Raw genomic sequence first — 17487 nt, forward strand, 5'->3', positions numbered from 1 at the left:
AGGGAAAACCAAATAAGAGATGTCAGGTATTTAAATATGGCTGCCATTCATGAGCTTAAGCAGCTATCATAGCTGCCGGGTCTTTGCTCTATTATACAACAAAGACACAGCACTAATACCCACGATCATTGCGGGCATTAAGGCCTCTGGCATCTTGGTCAGAGTTGACTGAGGCACCTTTTTTTTTTCAGCAGCAGCACCACCATTTTGGGGAGAATCACCAGCTCCCAGAATGAGATCCAGGGCCAGCAATATATTGCCATGAGATCCAGAAACCCAGGCTTCTGTCTGCATTACTTCTACTACAGGCTGCTCTATGCAGCCTATAATAGAAAGTGCTGATATTTTGCAATGCATTAGCATTGTAATGCATTGCATTAGTGATCAGACCCCCTGGGGTTCAAAACCCCTAGGAGGTCTAATAATTACATTATTTAAATAAATAAATAAATGGAATAAAAATTCAAATCACCCCCCTCTTCCTAGAAGACATATAAAAGGAGAAAATTACTGTGAAACACATACACACTACGTATCCCTGTGTCCAAATTGCCCAGTCAACAAACTTATAAAAATGCTAGCTTCTGCCATTCAGCAAATTGCTGCCGTTGATCGTTCGCCTGCTCCGGCGTTTCAGCAGCTCTCAAGCTGTCCTGCTGCTGAACTTGTTCTTCGCGCCGTGCCTGGGATTGTTCTGGCATCTCAGCAGCTGGTTGGGACGCCATATAATGAGCGTGTTGCTGGCGTTGATGATCCGCTTGCTCTAACGTTTTGGCAGCTTTCAAGCTGGCCTGCTGCTGAACTTGTTCCTTGCACCATGCCTGTCATTGTTCCGGGATCTCAGCAGCTCGCTGGGATGCCATATAATGAGTGTGTTGTTGGCGTCGATGATCACCTTGAGCTCCATTTCAGGAGATGTCTGTGACTTCTGGCTACCTTTTTGACAATTCTTTTTGTGGTTTTCTATTGAAGACAAATTAAATGAAGATAATACCAAAGAATTTTTGATTGCAATCATTTTCTGGAAGAAAATGAGTATTATCTGACAGAATTGCATGGGTGCCAATTACTTTGGCTAACACTGTATGTGCCATAAAGCATAGCTTGTTTAATAAATGAGCAAGTTCTTATTTTGATTTTTTTTTTTCCCTCAAAGAGAAATGCTTTCCAGCTGCTGCACTCCAAAAATGAAGTAGTCAGACAGTACATGGCTCGCCTCATCAATGCTTTTGCATCATTAACTGATGGTAAGTTGGAAGACAACATAAAAAATTACTGATTTCACCATCTGGACATATAGTTACATGAGTTTAACAGCCAAACAAAATTCACAGACAGGAACAAAAAGAGTCCCTCAAGGGGAACCCCTTGATAATTCTAAAATATACCTTTTATTTATATCTCATTAAAATTGTCTGCCATACAGGCTAAAACAAAAACACAGTGACCATGAACGGCAGTCAGATCAGATCGTACAGGGAGATCTTAACTTCGATCTATCCCTATCATCAATGTCTACCTCCCTGCATAGACATAAATGTGTGTTATTGTAAACCAATATAAACTTAGTTTGGAAACAAAAAGAAATTCCAAAGCTCTCACCTGTGAAAAATTAAATGAGCTGCATGTGCACGAAAAAAACCTCCCGTCCAGGCAACACGTTCATAGAAATGCATTTCTCTAAACTTAGTTTGCTGGACCAAAAATAGAATGTAGGCAGCTGCCCAATACCCTACCTCCAAGGAAAAAAAATTACATTGTGAGCTCTATGTGTTGGGCTCACAATCTACATTAAAAGAAAGAAAAAAAAGATAAGTCCTTTAAAGTGGACCTTTCATGTCCTCTGACATCAGTGGTATTATATCCTACTAGAAAGCTAAGAGTGTGCTAAATATCCCTCCACTGTCAGAACAGTGCACCTTAATGTCATTGCTGTGCTGTGCTTTTTTTCTTTTTTTTTTTTTTTTTCAAAACCAGAGGAAGGGTGAGATGGGGGTGGTGTACACTAAAAAAATAAGTGATACATACACCCTATTTTCTGTTCAATCTTTGTGTTCTCCGGTGCCTGGAGTGACCTGGTATCTAACATGGTCACTGGTATCTAACATGTTAGTTGCTAGAGCTAGTGGTTGTCTGCATTGGTCATCTGAACCTCTTCACTCCTTCAAATCAGGCATTGGACATTTTTTTAATTTTAAAACCTCCAAGCCCCCTTTGGTTCTGCCGTTTGTCCCAGACATCCCCTTTAAAAGGGAGTCTGTCAGCAGTGATTTGGTTATAAACGTAATCATAGTGCCTTATAGAGTTGATTCTTCAGTTTCCAAGTATATCTGTTATTCAGCTTTGGAGACCCATTTTTATGTAAGTCACTATTTGATTTCTATAAAAATGAGTGAAAAAGTGCTTTGCCCAAGACTCTAGAGCCCAGTTGATCTAAGCCACACCCAAGCACTTTCCCCTTATTTGCATATGAATAGAACAGCAATTTGGGGGTCAAAAGCTGAATAACAGACATATATAAACCTAAATCACACACACATGTGTGTATATACATTCTAGATAGATATAGATATATATAGATATATATACACACACACACACACACAGCACATACATAAAAAAACAATATATAAACCTAATCCCAGGGCCCATCCTAGGATTAGGTTTATAACTAGAGATGAACGAGTACTATTCGAAACGGCCGTCTCAAATAGCACGCACCCATAGGAATGAATGGAAGCACGTCGATTTTGCTGGCGGCCGGCCGCTTAACCCCCTGCGTACCGGCTGTGTCCATTTATTCCTATGGGTGCGTGCTATTCGAAACAGTAGTTTCGAATAGTGCTCGCTCATCTCTGTTTATAACCAATTTACTGCTGACAGACTCCCTTAAGGATTTGGCACTGTGTATTACATATAAAGTATAATGTAGCATACAAATATTTGATTGTGGTTTTACACTGTTTCTTCTCTGTCTCAGGCCGGGTTTATCTTAGCCAGAATCCTAATTTGCTGCATTCATTAGAGGAAGCTTTGAAAGGAGAAGACAAAGATTCTATTACCAGGGAGAATGTATTGGGGTGTCTTCAGAAACTAAGTCTCAGGTAAGATTAAGGTAACACCCTTTGCAATTGAGAAAAAAAATTTAAGCAATAAATACTGTGGTAGTATTTGGTGCATTCTGCCAGTTTACTAAAAGAGAAAAAAGATCCCCAGCACACTCTCATCTGTTTAGGTAAGTGTAATCTGCTAAGGTTTGGAGCCACTGACATTTGTCAGATGCCGTCTGATTTCTCTGTAATGAATCATGAGCTTTCAGTTACAATCAGATTAGAATCAAAAGAACATTATGCAGCCTACCAAAAACACCATAAAGTGTATGATCAAGGTGCAGTTATATTTACCAGCTAGGAAGTAAATACATTGTATATCTATAAAAATAACATGAACTCTTTAGTCATTCAAACCTCCTGACTTAAGTTTTGCCCATATTCTATTGTGTATGTGTTTCCATATCTGCATGTATAACATTCAGATTCACAGTGGATTTCACCCCTGCTGCATTGAAAGAGGTGAACACTTGCTACAGGAATGCCATGCTAATGATTTTTAGATGGTTAATAAGGTTAACTAAACATGCAGGTGCATCATGCTCAACCCAGATCTCTAGATTGTTGACCCAGACAAAGGCAAAAACCCCTACAACATTTGTCTCTACTTAAAGAGGACCTTTCACCACTTTTGGGCACATGCAGTGTTATATACTGCCAGAAAGCCGACAGTGCGCTGAATTCAGCGCACTGTCGGCTTTCACGATCTGTGCCCGGTGTAAAGAGCTTACGGTGCCGGTAACGTAGTGCTCTATGGTCAGAAGGGCGTTTCTGACCATTAGCCAGAGACGTCCTTCTGCCTCACGGCGCCAATCGCGCTGTGCTGTGGAGCGGGGAGGAACGCCCCCTCCCTCTGCTCACACAGCTCGTCTGTAGACGAGCATTATCAGGAGCGGGAGGGGGGAGTTCCTGCCCGCTCCACAGTACAGCGCGATTGGCGCCGCGAGGCAGAAGGACGTCTCTGGCTAATGGTCAGAAACGCCCTTCTGACCATAGAGCACTACGGTAGCGGCACCGTAAGCTCTTTACACCGGGCACAGATCGGGAAAGCCGACAGTGCGCTGAAATCAGCGCATTGTCGGCTTTCTGGCAGTATATAACACTGCATGTGCCCAAAACTGGTGAAAGGTCCTCTTTAAGGGAGAAATTCCTTCATTTCAGGCTTTAAACATAAAGTTATAAAATTTAAAATTTTTTTTGGGGGGGAATCAACAACAAGTGGGACACAATTGTGAAGTGGAATGAAATTTATTGGATATTTTAAACTTTTTTAACAAAGAAAAAACTGAAAAGTGAGGCGTGCAATATTATTCGGCCCCTTTCCTTTCAGTGCAGCAAACTCACTCCAGAAGTTCAGTGAGGATCTCTGAATGATCCAATGTTCTCCTAAATGACTGATGATAAATAGAATCCACTTGTTTGTAATCAAGTCTCCGTATAAATGCACCTGCTCTGTGATTGTCTCAGGGTTCTGTTTAAAGCGCAAAGAGCATCATGAAGACCAAGGAACACACCAGGCAGGTCCGAGATAATGTTGTGAAGAAGTTTAAAGCTGGATTTGGATACAAAATGATTTCCCAAGCTTTAAACATCCCAAGGAGCACTGTGCAAGCAATCATATTGAAATGGAAGGAGTATCAGACCACTGCAAATCTACCAAGACCCAAGTTTTGAAAGATTGCAAAATGTTTACCTTGTCTTAACCCTATCACTGCCAAGGGTCTCTGGAAATTTTTCATCTCCAGTAGCCAGAGCAATTTTCATAGTTTTGAGACGGACAAATCAAACCTAAATTGCAACATTAAAAAAGCATCCAACCCCTCCATACCTACATATTTTCTTAAAGTAGACACCTGCAGCATTGTCAGAATGCCACTTGGTACTGTATACGAACAGGCACCTTCATGCAATTTTGATTCAAAGTAAATATTTTATGAAAAAATGCAAATAAATGTATATTAGTTGCTAAAAGCGGAAACCAAACAAAAAATTATATACACCAAACCTCCTAAAAATAAGAGTTCAACATGTGCAGAGTTAATTCATATCACTATGGCCTACACCCGCATGCACGTGTCTTCAGAAAATCACCAGAAAGAACAAAAATCTGCTTTGAAGCTGGAAATGTTACAAAAGTATCATCCTATAAAATGTAGGGATTACACATGAAAAGTAAGTGAACCCCTAAACCCTATATATTGAAAGTAGACAACCTGAAGTTTACAAATATCTTAATGGGTCATCAATAGCCACATCCACCTTCATGCAACTTTGTGACAAACACAATAAATTTTTTTAAAAAAAGAGCTAAAACACATATTTGCACCTAAAACTCATGTTCAATCTCAGATTCATGTACAAAATACATCTAAAATAATAGCTTAAGGTGTAGACAATGTATATATATATACTACATGTACCACAAACATCAACTACAACAAGAGCTCGGACTCCCAAAAACACGAATACAGAAGACAAGCAGGATTTTGCTGTTATTCATTAATATGTTAAAAAGCTGTACTGCACCGAGCCATCTGTGACTGTGATACCAAAATCTAACTTTTTTCATATTACACAGCATGCCGTATGTAAAAACACAACTTGATGTTTCATATATATGACCACCTTCATGCAACTTTGCAGCAAACAAAATTAAAATTTGCCACTAAAGTGTGACTCAAGCAATCCCTTTCTGCAAACAAAATGTACTTTCCAAAAAACTGCAATATGTGAGGAGTTCATATATACCACACATGTATATATTTACCGGGGCGGGTGTTAAAGAATCGCCAAAATGGCAGAAATGCGCCATCCCATTTTGTGCATGCAAATTAAATTGGACTTTACATAAAAATATTATTTTCCATCCCCCTATAAAAATTTTAGCAATCCATATGTTCATCTCTAGTGATAATAGTTATTACTATTATTTTAGCATGTAACAGATATCACTAGAGACGTATTTTACTCTAGAAAGCTCAGGTATGGACAGGGCAGGGATTGGGTGAAATGTACACTTTATTCATGACTTTGTGTATATGTTGTGTAAGTGTTTGGTGTGACTTTTTTTTGGCGCTGCGACCTGGACAATGGTAAACGTCTGGGTCACAGCGCCAATAAACTTTCTGGTTACGTTTAGAGGGTATTACATAAGAATACCCCACTAGTAAAGCTCAGGGGGAAATTACATTATACCTGTATGTGACAATCAGAGAGCGAAAGTATAGTATGCGCTCTGATTGGCAGGAGAAGGTTTAATAGGGACAGAAGAGTCTCTGCCACCCCCCTCCTGGTGTCACAGGTTAGATAATGATTATCATTCATTATCACTGTGCAAGCTGTTCCTCCCGAGACAGGAGGGGGGGGCGCACTTTAAAGCCCTATATCTCTGGGCTGCATTAAGATATCTTGATGCTTTAACCCCTTCCCGCCGATGGCACTTTTTGACTTCCTGACCAAGCTCGATTTTTCAAAACTGACATGTGTCACTTCATGTGGCAATAACTTTGGAACGCTTTCACTTACCAAAGTGATTTTAAGATTGTTTTTTTGTAACACATTGTACTTCATGTTACTAGTAAATTTTGGTTGATATGTTTTGTGTTTAAAGAGGACCTTTCACCACTTTTGGGCACATGCAGTGTTATATACTGCCAGAAAGCCGACAGTGCGCTGAATTCAGCGCACTGTCGGCTTTCCCGATCTGTGCCCGCTGTAAAGAGCTTACGGTGCCGATACCGTAGCACTTTATAGTCAGAAGGGCGTTTCTGACCATTAGCCAGAGACGTCCTTCTGCCTCGCGGCGCCTATCGCGCTGTACTGTGTGAGCGGGGAGGAAGCCCCCTCCCTCTGCTCACAGCGCTCGTCCATAGACGAGTATTATCAGGAGAGGGAGGGGGGAGTTCCTCCCCACTCCACAACACAGCGCGATAGGCGCCGCGAGGCAGAAGGACGTCTCTGGCTAATGGTCAGAAACGCCCTTCTGACTATAAAGCGCTACGGTACCGGCACCGTAAGCTCTTTACAGCGGGCACAGATCGGGAAAGCCGACAGTGCGCTGAATTCAGCGCACTGTCGGCTTTCTGGCAGTATATAACACTGCATGTGCCCAAAAGTGGTGAAAGGTCCTCTTTAATTATGAAAAAATAGGAAATTTGGTGGAAATTTTGAAAAATATGCATTTTATAAAGTTTGAAATGATGTGCATTGGATGCAGATAGTCAGACAGCCAAAATTATATCCTAAATCTCATGTCCCAGATCTCTGCTTTATGTCAGCATCAAACTTTAGGCGCCCTTTTAATTTTTACGGACATTATAAAATTTACAAGTGAAACAACAATATTCAAAATTTTCAATAAATTTCCAAAACCCATTTTTTAAGGGACTAATCCAGTTATGAAGGGGTTTTGAAAGACCCTTGTATTAAAGCCCCCCATAAATCACCCCATTTTCAAAACTGCACCCCTTAAATAAGCCAAAACAACATATACCTAATAATTTAACCCTATAAGTGCTTAACAGGAATTAATACAAAATGGAGGTGAAATTTTCAAATTTGATTTTATTTTACTAATATTTTCGTTTAGCCCTAGAATTTGCACAGTCACAAGGGGTTAAAGGAGAAAACGCATCCCACAATTTGTTATGCAAGTTTTCCCGACTACCACAGTACCCCACTTGTGGGTGTAAACTAATATATGGACGCACAGCGAGACGCAGAAGGGAAGGCGCGCCAAGGAGCTTTTAGAGGGCAGATCTGGCTGTGAGCAGTTTCAGGAACCATGTCGCATTTACAAAGCCCTTGAGGTGTCAAAACAGTGGAAACCTCTAGAAAGTGACCCCATTTTGAAAACTGCACCCCTCAAAGAATTTATCAAGTGATGTAGTGAGCATTAGTAACCCCGAAGTGAATATATAAGCTGTGCGGAGTAAATTGGGTACACCAAATCCTATTCTATTTTCCCACTAGCTCCTATGACACGGACGGGGAAGAGGGGCATTCTGGGGGATCAGCGCTGGTGTCTTCTCTCTCATAAGCTCTAAATATGGGGGGTCCCCTGAAAACGCTCGCACAGCTTACACATTTCCTTCTAGTCGCAGCCACTTATGTTCTGATGATTTGGTGACTTTTAGGGTTTTTGTCTTCATATTGTACAAGCTAGATTTTTATTCTTATCTTCTGGCAATGTGGCCATATGAGGGCTTGTTGTTTGCGGTATTAGATGTGCTTTTCAATGCCACCATTTTGGGGCCTGTAACTTATTGACATTTTATTAACTCTTCTGGGTGGGATGTAAAAGGAAACATCAATTCTGGCATTGCTTTTTAGCATTTATTTTTTTTTCCCACGCAGCGTACAGCATAAGTAACATGTTACCTTTATTCTGCGGGTCGGTACGGTTATGGCGATACCTCATTTATATTATTTTTGAATTCGTTGCTATTTATGCAGAATAAAATTAAATTTAGGGAAAAAAATCAATTATTTTTGCATCGCCATCTTCTGAAAGGCATAACGTTTTTATTTTTCGCTAGACAGAGCTGGTTGAGGGCTTATTTTTTGCGGGAAGACCTCTTCTTTTTATTGGTACCATTTTGGTTTTCATCTGACCATTTGATTACTTTTTATTGAACATTTTGTAAGGGAAAGGTGGTGAATAATCATTATTTTGTGCGGTTTTCTACGGGTTTTTTTTACGCCGTTCGCCGTTTGGGTTAAATAATGTTTTAATGTTATTGTTCAGGTTATTACGGACGCGGCAATACCAAATATGTAATGTTTTTTTCTATTTTTCTTTATTTTACATAATAAAACATTTTATATGGGGAAAAAGGGATTTTTGGGGCTTTATTTATTTCTAATTTATTTTAAACTTATTTAAACTTTTTTATTTTTACTTTTTTCTAACTTTTTTTTTTCTGTCCCCATGGGGGATTGAAGCAGTGATCGGCTGATCACTGCTTCACTATATGTATCTGCAATACACGCGTTACACGTGTATTGCAGAACACAGGAAGCTGTCACCCTGTGTAGACGCACAGGCTGACAGCTTCCATTCCTGGCAGGATCAACCAGGTACGTGGAGGGGACAGCATGGGGCAGACCCGGGGTCACTGATCAGACCCCGGGCTGCCCCCCACGAACACTGGCACCCCCCGAAACCGGCACGAGGGGTGCCGATCGGCACCATATCATAGCGAAACCCCGGATATGCCGGCGGCCATGTTGACCGCCGGCATATCAGAGGTTAACACCCGCGATCGGACCCGATTCCGACGGCGGGTGTTACGGGGCATTGTCACCCGTAACATACGGCTGACACCCGCAGCGCATGGTGCGCACACAGGTTCTGTGTGCGCACCATGCGCCCACAGTAATAGTACGGCGATTTGCGGGAAGCCCTTCCCGGCAGCGCCGTACTATTACGGCGCATGTCGGGAAGGGGTTAAAATTCATTTAAAGAGGAGAATCTTATCTTTAAAATGATACCAAGCGCTTGATGATAGAACTTTAAGTTTTGCAGCAATTCACTGTTGAAATGCAGTCGGGAATTGAGATCTGCAGTTGGATCTCAATGCCAAATGGCGTTTTCAACAGTGGATTGCTCTAAAACTATAAATTCTATCATGAAGTCCTTGATATCATTTTAAAGATGAGATTCTCATCTTTAAAATGTATTTTAAAACATCAAGATATGTTCAGGCAGTTCAAAGATATCGGCATTTGTAAGGAGGACGTATTAGCTACGTCCTCTGCTACTGAAGTGTCACTCTGGGAGAACGTAGAGCTGACATCCTCGGCAGGGAAACGGTTAAAGGCCAAATAAGCTGTGTCATTACGGGATTACAAAATATTTTTTTCCAAGCTGAACAAGCCTTATAGATTATAAGAAAGACCTTGCATTTAATAATCTAGTTGTTTGCCTTTGAACCCAGTCTAGCTTTCCTTTATCATTTTTAGTATGTGAAGCCCCAATTTGAATTCCATATTTTAGATGTGGTCTTACAGTGGATTTATAAGGGAAGTATTATATTGAGATCCTGGTAATCTTTCTTTTTATACACTCTAAGAGCCAAATAATTTGCTTAGACTTCCTGTTTTCTGTGGGTCAGAAGGGGTAATGTCCCTCATAATTCTACTATACTCTGATAAGAGGCAAAACCCTTAACATGTTTGTGGATGGGAACCTCTTCCTTTTCATTTAGCTAGAAGCAAATTGCTCTTTTTCACCAATGTGGCTTTATTTACATGTTCCTTACCCTGTTTTCTGTGGGAGAATTCTTTGCAGCAACACCTCATTATCAGCACACTGATCATCACAGCTACCATGTATCTGTAGACACAGAATCCACCAGTCTCAACAGGTGATTTCACATGCTTAGAAAACTCTCCTATAGAAGTCTATTTTTTATTTTACCTACATATATAACGCCATCATATACCACCGTGCTTGACGCTGGGTTCACACCAGCGTCTGGTCTCCGTTCTCAGGTCATACCGTGTCCGGCCGTGAGCGCCGGTGAGCGTTTTGTGTTCTCCGCGGCAAAACCGTTTTTTTTAAACCGGACACAGAGTACTGCATGTCCGACTTTGTGTCCGGTTAAAAAAAAAACAAAAAACAGTTTTGCCACGGAGAGCACAAAACGCTCACGGCCGGACACCATTCAAATGAATGGGTTTGAAAAATGACTGCAAGTTTCCGTCTCCTGCCCAGTTTCGGGCAGGAGACGGAAACCTGAAAGTGGAGACCCCGGGCACAGATGTGAACGAGCCCTGACAGAGATATTGTTAATATTATCCCAGGTAGGGCTCACAGTCTACATTCCCTATCAGTATGTCTTTGGAGTGTGGGAAGAAACCAGAGTACCTGGAGGAAACACATGCAAACACAAAGAGAACATACTAACAGTGCTAACCACTGACAACTGTGCTGCCCAGACCATTGTGTCTATGGCCCATGGCCCATCTCCAGGAGACAGGAAATCACAAACTTATTTTAGGCTTAATGACAACCTTTGGAATTGCAGGGTTTCTGTGATAGATAGATAGATAGATAGATAGATAGATAATGAAAATTCGAAAAAATATGTTTAATTTAAAAATGTGATTTAAAGAGGACCTTTCATGTTCTCGGGCAAACCCGGCAGCGTCCTGTCGGCTTTCCCGTCATGTGCCTCAGGAGAAGAGATATCGGTGCTGTTACCGTTAGCTCTTCAGTGTCAGAAGGCCGTTTTTGACAGTCTGTGAGGAACGCCCCTCCGGACAGAAGCGTCTATTGCACTGTACTGTCAGAGGGGGCGTTCCTTACCGCCCAGTCATATGACCGTGTGCTGAATTCAGCCACAATGGGTTTTTACCATTAATCAACACAACTCACCTATCACACATCACTATCTTAGGTTAAACTGGAGCCTGTGAATTGTTAAACTGGTGACAAATCCAGAAAATAGGTCATATAATCGCAAATATAGTGTTGCTCTTGATGAACACACACAACAGCTTCACATGAAATTATAGGTGCCATTTAAGTGTTTTATGATTTGGTGGTACTAGTTATATACTTAACAGGGATGTTTAACTTTCAATAGCATTTATTTATGGAACTTGCTTAATTTTTTTTTTTCCCATTCATCACTCGCCAGTTTTTTTTTTCTCTTGGTTTGTTTTGCAATTGAAGTCAGGATGTCCCTTACTAAGTAGCTTCTTTCACAAGATCTGGTTTTGCTTGTTACTTTTTCTTGGCCATTGTCATTATTACAGACAGCTCATGTAACTCGATCTTTTATTAAGTGCTACTATGTGTATTTAACTTTATTGTATGTCTTAATGTTTATCTTAGTGGGAGTTGAAGATTGTAATCAGTAAGTTGCAAATAGAGCAATAGAAACAAATAGAACATCACTTTCTGTAGTGTGGAAGATATGCTGCTTAATATGTTACAGTCCTTCTACCTTTTCACCTAGAAAAACCTTTTGTAACCTGGCTGAGGGAGAGGAGGGTTTGCACAGTTTTACCTAACTCCACCCCAGCTCAATTAAGATCACCCAGGTGCAATTAAGATCAAATGAACAATTGTCAGCACCATCTTGGAAAGTCATGGATTCCAAAAGTACTTTATCCACATGGGCTAATGTAAACCCAGAAGCAATTGAATGGTTTTATTATGGCGTTACATATACTTTATTACATTTTACAATTGATCCAGAAAGTGTACAACCCCTTTAACTTGCCCTGGCAATACTTCACTCCTTTTTACAAAGCTATAAATTACAATTATGGCTCTAAAAACAACTAATTCTGTGGTTATGTGAGTGCAATCCACACTAAGTTTCACAATATTTAAGTTCAGATTAGTATAATTGGTATATGAGCTGTCTCAGAGAATCATACAGACACAGCAAAGTAGTGTTTTCAGTGGATTTTAATTGTTATTCATTGAGTGAAGGCGGGGAGAGTGGGGTTAAATACATTGCATAGATAAAGAAGGCATAGCACCAAATCACATAACTTATTGCGAGGCATATTCTGCTGCAAAAAGGATGAACTTTGGACAACGCCCTAAGCACAGAATTTATCACGGCTGGCAAACAGACAAAATGGCATCTGTCACAGTAGCAGCTAATGCTATGGCCACTCTGACCCAAGTCGCACCCAATCCATGATTCAAGCATGTTTTCTGCTCCTGCTACAGAAAACCCAGAGGGGCCACACTATCATGGCAGTCTCACTACTTCAGTCATCACCAACTAGGTAACCTAGTGTCTGTCATTTGTTGTCTAATGTGAGTTATCAGACACCATTTCTAGGACTCTCATAGTTCCATCCCGTAAAGATAACAGCCCAACTTTCATGGCTATGATTAAGGGGCTACAATAACGCCCCGAAACGCGTCAGCCAGACGTCATTTCATCTCTGCCATCATGTATATCTGTATTTGATTTTATGGAGCGGTTCATGCTCCGGAAAACTTTTTCACAATAAAAGTTACGTTTTATATAAGGAATTGATGCTGGATTTCTTTAATTCATGGACGCTTGTATCTACACCTTGGGCTGAGAGGCCGAATTTTCCGAGCACCTTCCTTTTTTCATAAGGTAATGGACATTTTTTCTATTTAAATCAGAAGATTTGTGGGTGAGCTGACATATTTGTTATTTATCTAACCAACTTTCATGGGGCAAGTCCTCTCAAGCTCACTTTTCGTGGATCAACCTAACCTCTTACCATACAGTTTTCTCTTCTGGCAAGTGGATCAAGCTCCAAACAAATGATTCTAGACAGTCCCCCCCCCCCCCCCATTCTGTATTCTCTTCCCGACTGCAGGTCATCCGTACATAGTTGGGCTCCTTGATGAGGACTGCTCATACCTCCTGCAAAATGGCATTGACCGCATTTCTCTATGTCTGGGCTGCTATATGTCTTCATCTGGTCCCGGTCTCAACTACATTGTCATCAGCCTTTGAGGCCAGGGTGTGTCACAGCCATTCATTGTCATTCTCTCTACAATCTCAGCTGCTTGTTTTTTGGCATTTGAAGCTGGCCCAGGGTAGCTGATTCCTTCTACTCTAGTATTTCTATAATTTAAAGTGTACCTCCAGTCTTAAACAAGTTTTTTTTTCATTAAAGTCTTTATTAAAGTTTTTCACAAGAAGATAAAACCATCAAAAAACACAAATGTGGAGGGGGGAGAGGGTGGATCCGGGCAATGGGAGAAGGTACAGTCTCTGGAGGGGGTGGGAGAGAGGACAAACAAACACTCTGAGGCAGCAGAGGAAAACATTATATCAAAAAAGTTAATTGAATGAACAATCATAACAAGGAACAAACAAAAAGGGCACAGAACCCAGCTAGAAGTAAAGGAAAAAGGAAAAGAAGGCATGGTCGCCCTCCCTGGAGCCAGGAGGGACAGCAGAGTAACGGGGGTACAGTAAAGAGACAGTAGGAACAAGGAACAGAAGGGGCAGGGAAGATGTATGTGGCGGTAAGGGAAGACTACTGAGGATATCATGAGGAAGGGGAGCAAAGGCGGGCTGAAAGTCAGGGGAGTGATAGAAAACGTCTCAGAGGAGCCATGTTTGTCAGTGAGCTCTGTCATCACTTTTCAGCTCAGCGAGCTGTGGATGTGGAGAAGTTCCTCCAGCCAGGATGCCAGTGAGGGTGGGGATGAAGATTACCACAGTCTAGGGATGACTGTTCGAGCAGCTACTAGCATAAAGCCGAGCAGCCTGCAGGTGTGTTTTTAAAATTTCCTGGGGAAAAATGAAAAGGAGGAGAGGAACGGGGTCGTCCTCCAGGGCAGTACCAGTCACGATTCGAATTATACTTTTCACCTCTGTCCAAAACGGGCGCAGGAGAGAGCACTCCCACCCGACGTGCACCATCGTACCCCAATCTGTATTGCACCTCCAGTATCGATCCTAGGTGGAGGGATAGATTCTGTGGAGAAGAGAAGCCACTTTGTACCAGCGTGAGAGAATTTTAAAATTAGTTTTTTGTGCCCTACAAGAAATGGAGAACTTGTGGCACGCTCGAAAGGCAAATGACCACGTTTCTGGTGGGAATGAAACCCCAACACCCGCTCCCAACCCCCTGTGTAGGCTGGTAGCTGATTGGCAGGCTCATGCCGTAGAGTAGGGAGATAGCATTTGACAGGGTCACCAAGGAGAGGCAGAGACATTCGAATGGCAATAGAGCTTTAAACAAGTTTTAATGAATGGATACTACTGGTGATTATAAAACATTGTAACTAGAGTTGAGCGAGTACTGTTCGGATCAGCTGATCCGAACAGCACGCACGCATTGAAATGAATGGATGCACCTGGTGCTTCCGGTTTGACGGCAGCCGGCCGCTTAACCCGCCGCGTGCCGGCTGCGTGCATTGATTTCAATGCGTGCGTGCTGTTCGGATCGGCTGATCCGAACAGTACTCGCTCAACTCTAATTGTAACATATCTTATTAAGGAGATCTGTTTCCTTCACAACTTACTAAATTGTTGTCCTGCTTTTTATCTTCAAATTGACTGCGTGTTTAAGTAAGTTTGCATCTCCGTATTCAGCCTTACAGACCTCTATGGAGAAAGGAGGGGTGGATTGGGATTCTTCTGCTAGCTAGTTAATTGATTTATTATCCTTCTACTAGCATCTTATGTTACATAGTTATATAGTAGATGAGTTTGGATAAAGACATTAGTTCATCGAGTCCAATCTATAACCCTACAATCCCTACAGTGTTGATCCAGGGGAAGGCAAAAAACCCCATGAGGCTCATGCCAATTTCCCTTTTCAGGGGAAAAAATTTCTTCCCGACTCCAAACCTGGCAGTCAGTATAAAAACCCTGGATCAATGTGTCCTTAAAATCTAGAGTCCATAACCTGTTATATTTTTCTCTTCGAGAAAGGCATCCAGGCCCTCTTTGAACTTGTTTAACGAATCCGCCATCACCACTTCCTGGGGCAAAGAGTCCCAGAGCCTCGCTGTTCTTACTGTGAAGAATCCCCTTCTATGTTTCTGGTGAAACCTTCTCTCCTCCAGACGTAGAGGATGTCCTCTTGTCACTGTCACTGGCCTAGGAGTAAAAATATCCTTAGAAAGTTCTTTGTATTGTCCCTTCATGTATTTGTACATTGTTATTAGATCTCCCCGTAGACGTCTTTTCTCTAAACTGAATAACCCCAAGTTTGTTAACCTATTGTTGTACTTCAGTCCACCCATTCCCCTAATCATTTTGGTTGCCCGTCTTTGCACTTTTTCAAGTTCACTTATGTCTTTCTTGTATATCGAGGCCCAAAATTACGCACAATATGCTAAGTGTGGCTGTACCAGTGATTTGTATAGAGGCATAACTATGTCCTTGTCATGAGAATCTATACCTCTTTTGATGCATCCCATAATTTTAGCTGCCTGACATTGGTCATTAAAGGTAAGCTTGCTGTCCACCAAAATCCCTAAGTCTTTTTCATTGGCAGTGTTACCCAGTAATTTACTATTAAGTACATAGTCATACATTTTATTACGTCGCCCAAAGTGCATTACTTTACATTTGTCAACATTAAACTTCATTTGCCAAGTCTCCGCCCATGCTTCCAGTTTCCTTAGATCCCCTTGTAATATTCTACTATCCTCCTCATTATTGATTACCCTACAAAGTTTGGTATCATCTTCAAATATGGACACCCTGCTTTGTAAACCCTCTACCAGGTCATTAATAAAGATATTAAACAAGAGAGGACCTAATACTGACCCCTGCGGCACCCCACTGGTGACTGTGGTCCAGTCTGAATATTTACCATTAACAAGTACCCTCTGTTTCCTATCAGTGAGCCAGTTGCCAACCCAAATGCATATGTTTTCCCCCAGTCCCAACAATCTCATTTTGCATACCAACCATTTATGTAGAACAGTATCAAAAGCCTTTGAAAAGTCCAGGTACACCACGTCTACTGCATTACCCATGTCCAGTCTTGAACTGACCTCCAGGATAGCATCTCTTAGAAAGCCCTCAAATATCTTTCCCACCACAGAAGTTAAACATACTGGCCTATAGTTTCCAGGTTCACTTTTACACCCCTTTTTGTAGTGTACAGAGTAGCAGAGTGTAGGAGCAGCAGTCATATGGCGTCTTTTCTATTCCTCCTCCCCTCCTTACAGACTAATATGGAGAAAGTAGCTGCCTGAAAAGTGGAGAAGAAAACATATTTATTTAATAAGATATGTTATCATGTTTTTTTATTTTGTCTGTGCTATTCATTTATACAGATTTGTTTACTGCTTGTGGTACACTTAAACTTGAAGGAAACACACAGATAACTCACAGATCATGTTGTCACAGGTGCTTTCTAAGGTGGTCTTCACATACAATAGAGGTTAACAGCAGTTGCTCGTGTATGGCGATAAGCAGCAGTTTCTCAGTATGTTTATAGAACGTAACAGTAACATTCCAACAACATGGGAGTCACATTCCCTCAGCAACAGATAGCAGCTTTCCTGTTAATACAGTGGTCACACTCAGCTCATTGTGGTTTTGGAAATCACAGCATGTCAATTGTATCTATGGAAATACTGGCAGTTTCCCTATAGATATAATTGAAGCAGAAAATCTGCAGAGTAAACCTTTGCGAACTTTATGCACTGCACTGCAGGAAGAACTGCGATATATTGCTGCTGCGTTATTTCCCACAGCGCTATTTTGCTGCGAATGCCATGTGCGGCCTTAGCCATAAAGTTTTCCCACTACAACTTGACTGAAGAGCATTGAAGTGCTGCCCACTGCACAGTCAATGACCACAACAGGGCTCCTTCTTTGTGAGAGAATCATTGCGCCACTCTTTATCCAGATAATACCATAATAAGGAAGGCGCGATGACTAAGCAGCAC

The 17487-nt window shown here is 41.4% G+C and overlaps 1 protein-coding gene across 1 annotated transcript in view; it reads left to right on the forward strand.

Annotated features, from left to right (window-relative positions):
• The window catches only part of ARMC9 (armadillo repeat containing 9), a 162336-nt gene that overhangs the window by 112054 nt on the left and 32795 nt on the right, over positions 1–17487 (forward strand). The window contains exons 14-15 of the mRNA XM_075268483.1: positions 1157–1247; positions 2981–3104. Of these exons, the coding sequence (XP_075124584.1) occupies positions 1157–1247; positions 2981–3104 (215 nt within the window). The remainder of the gene's footprint in view (positions 1–1156; positions 1248–2980; positions 3105–17487) is intronic.

The sequence above is a fragment of the Leptodactylus fuscus genome, chromosome 3 (genome assembly GCF_031893055.1).
Source record: "Leptodactylus fuscus isolate aLepFus1 chromosome 3, aLepFus1.hap2, whole genome shotgun sequence".
NCBI lineage: Eukaryota > Metazoa > Chordata > Amphibia > Anura > Leptodactylidae > Leptodactylus > Leptodactylus fuscus.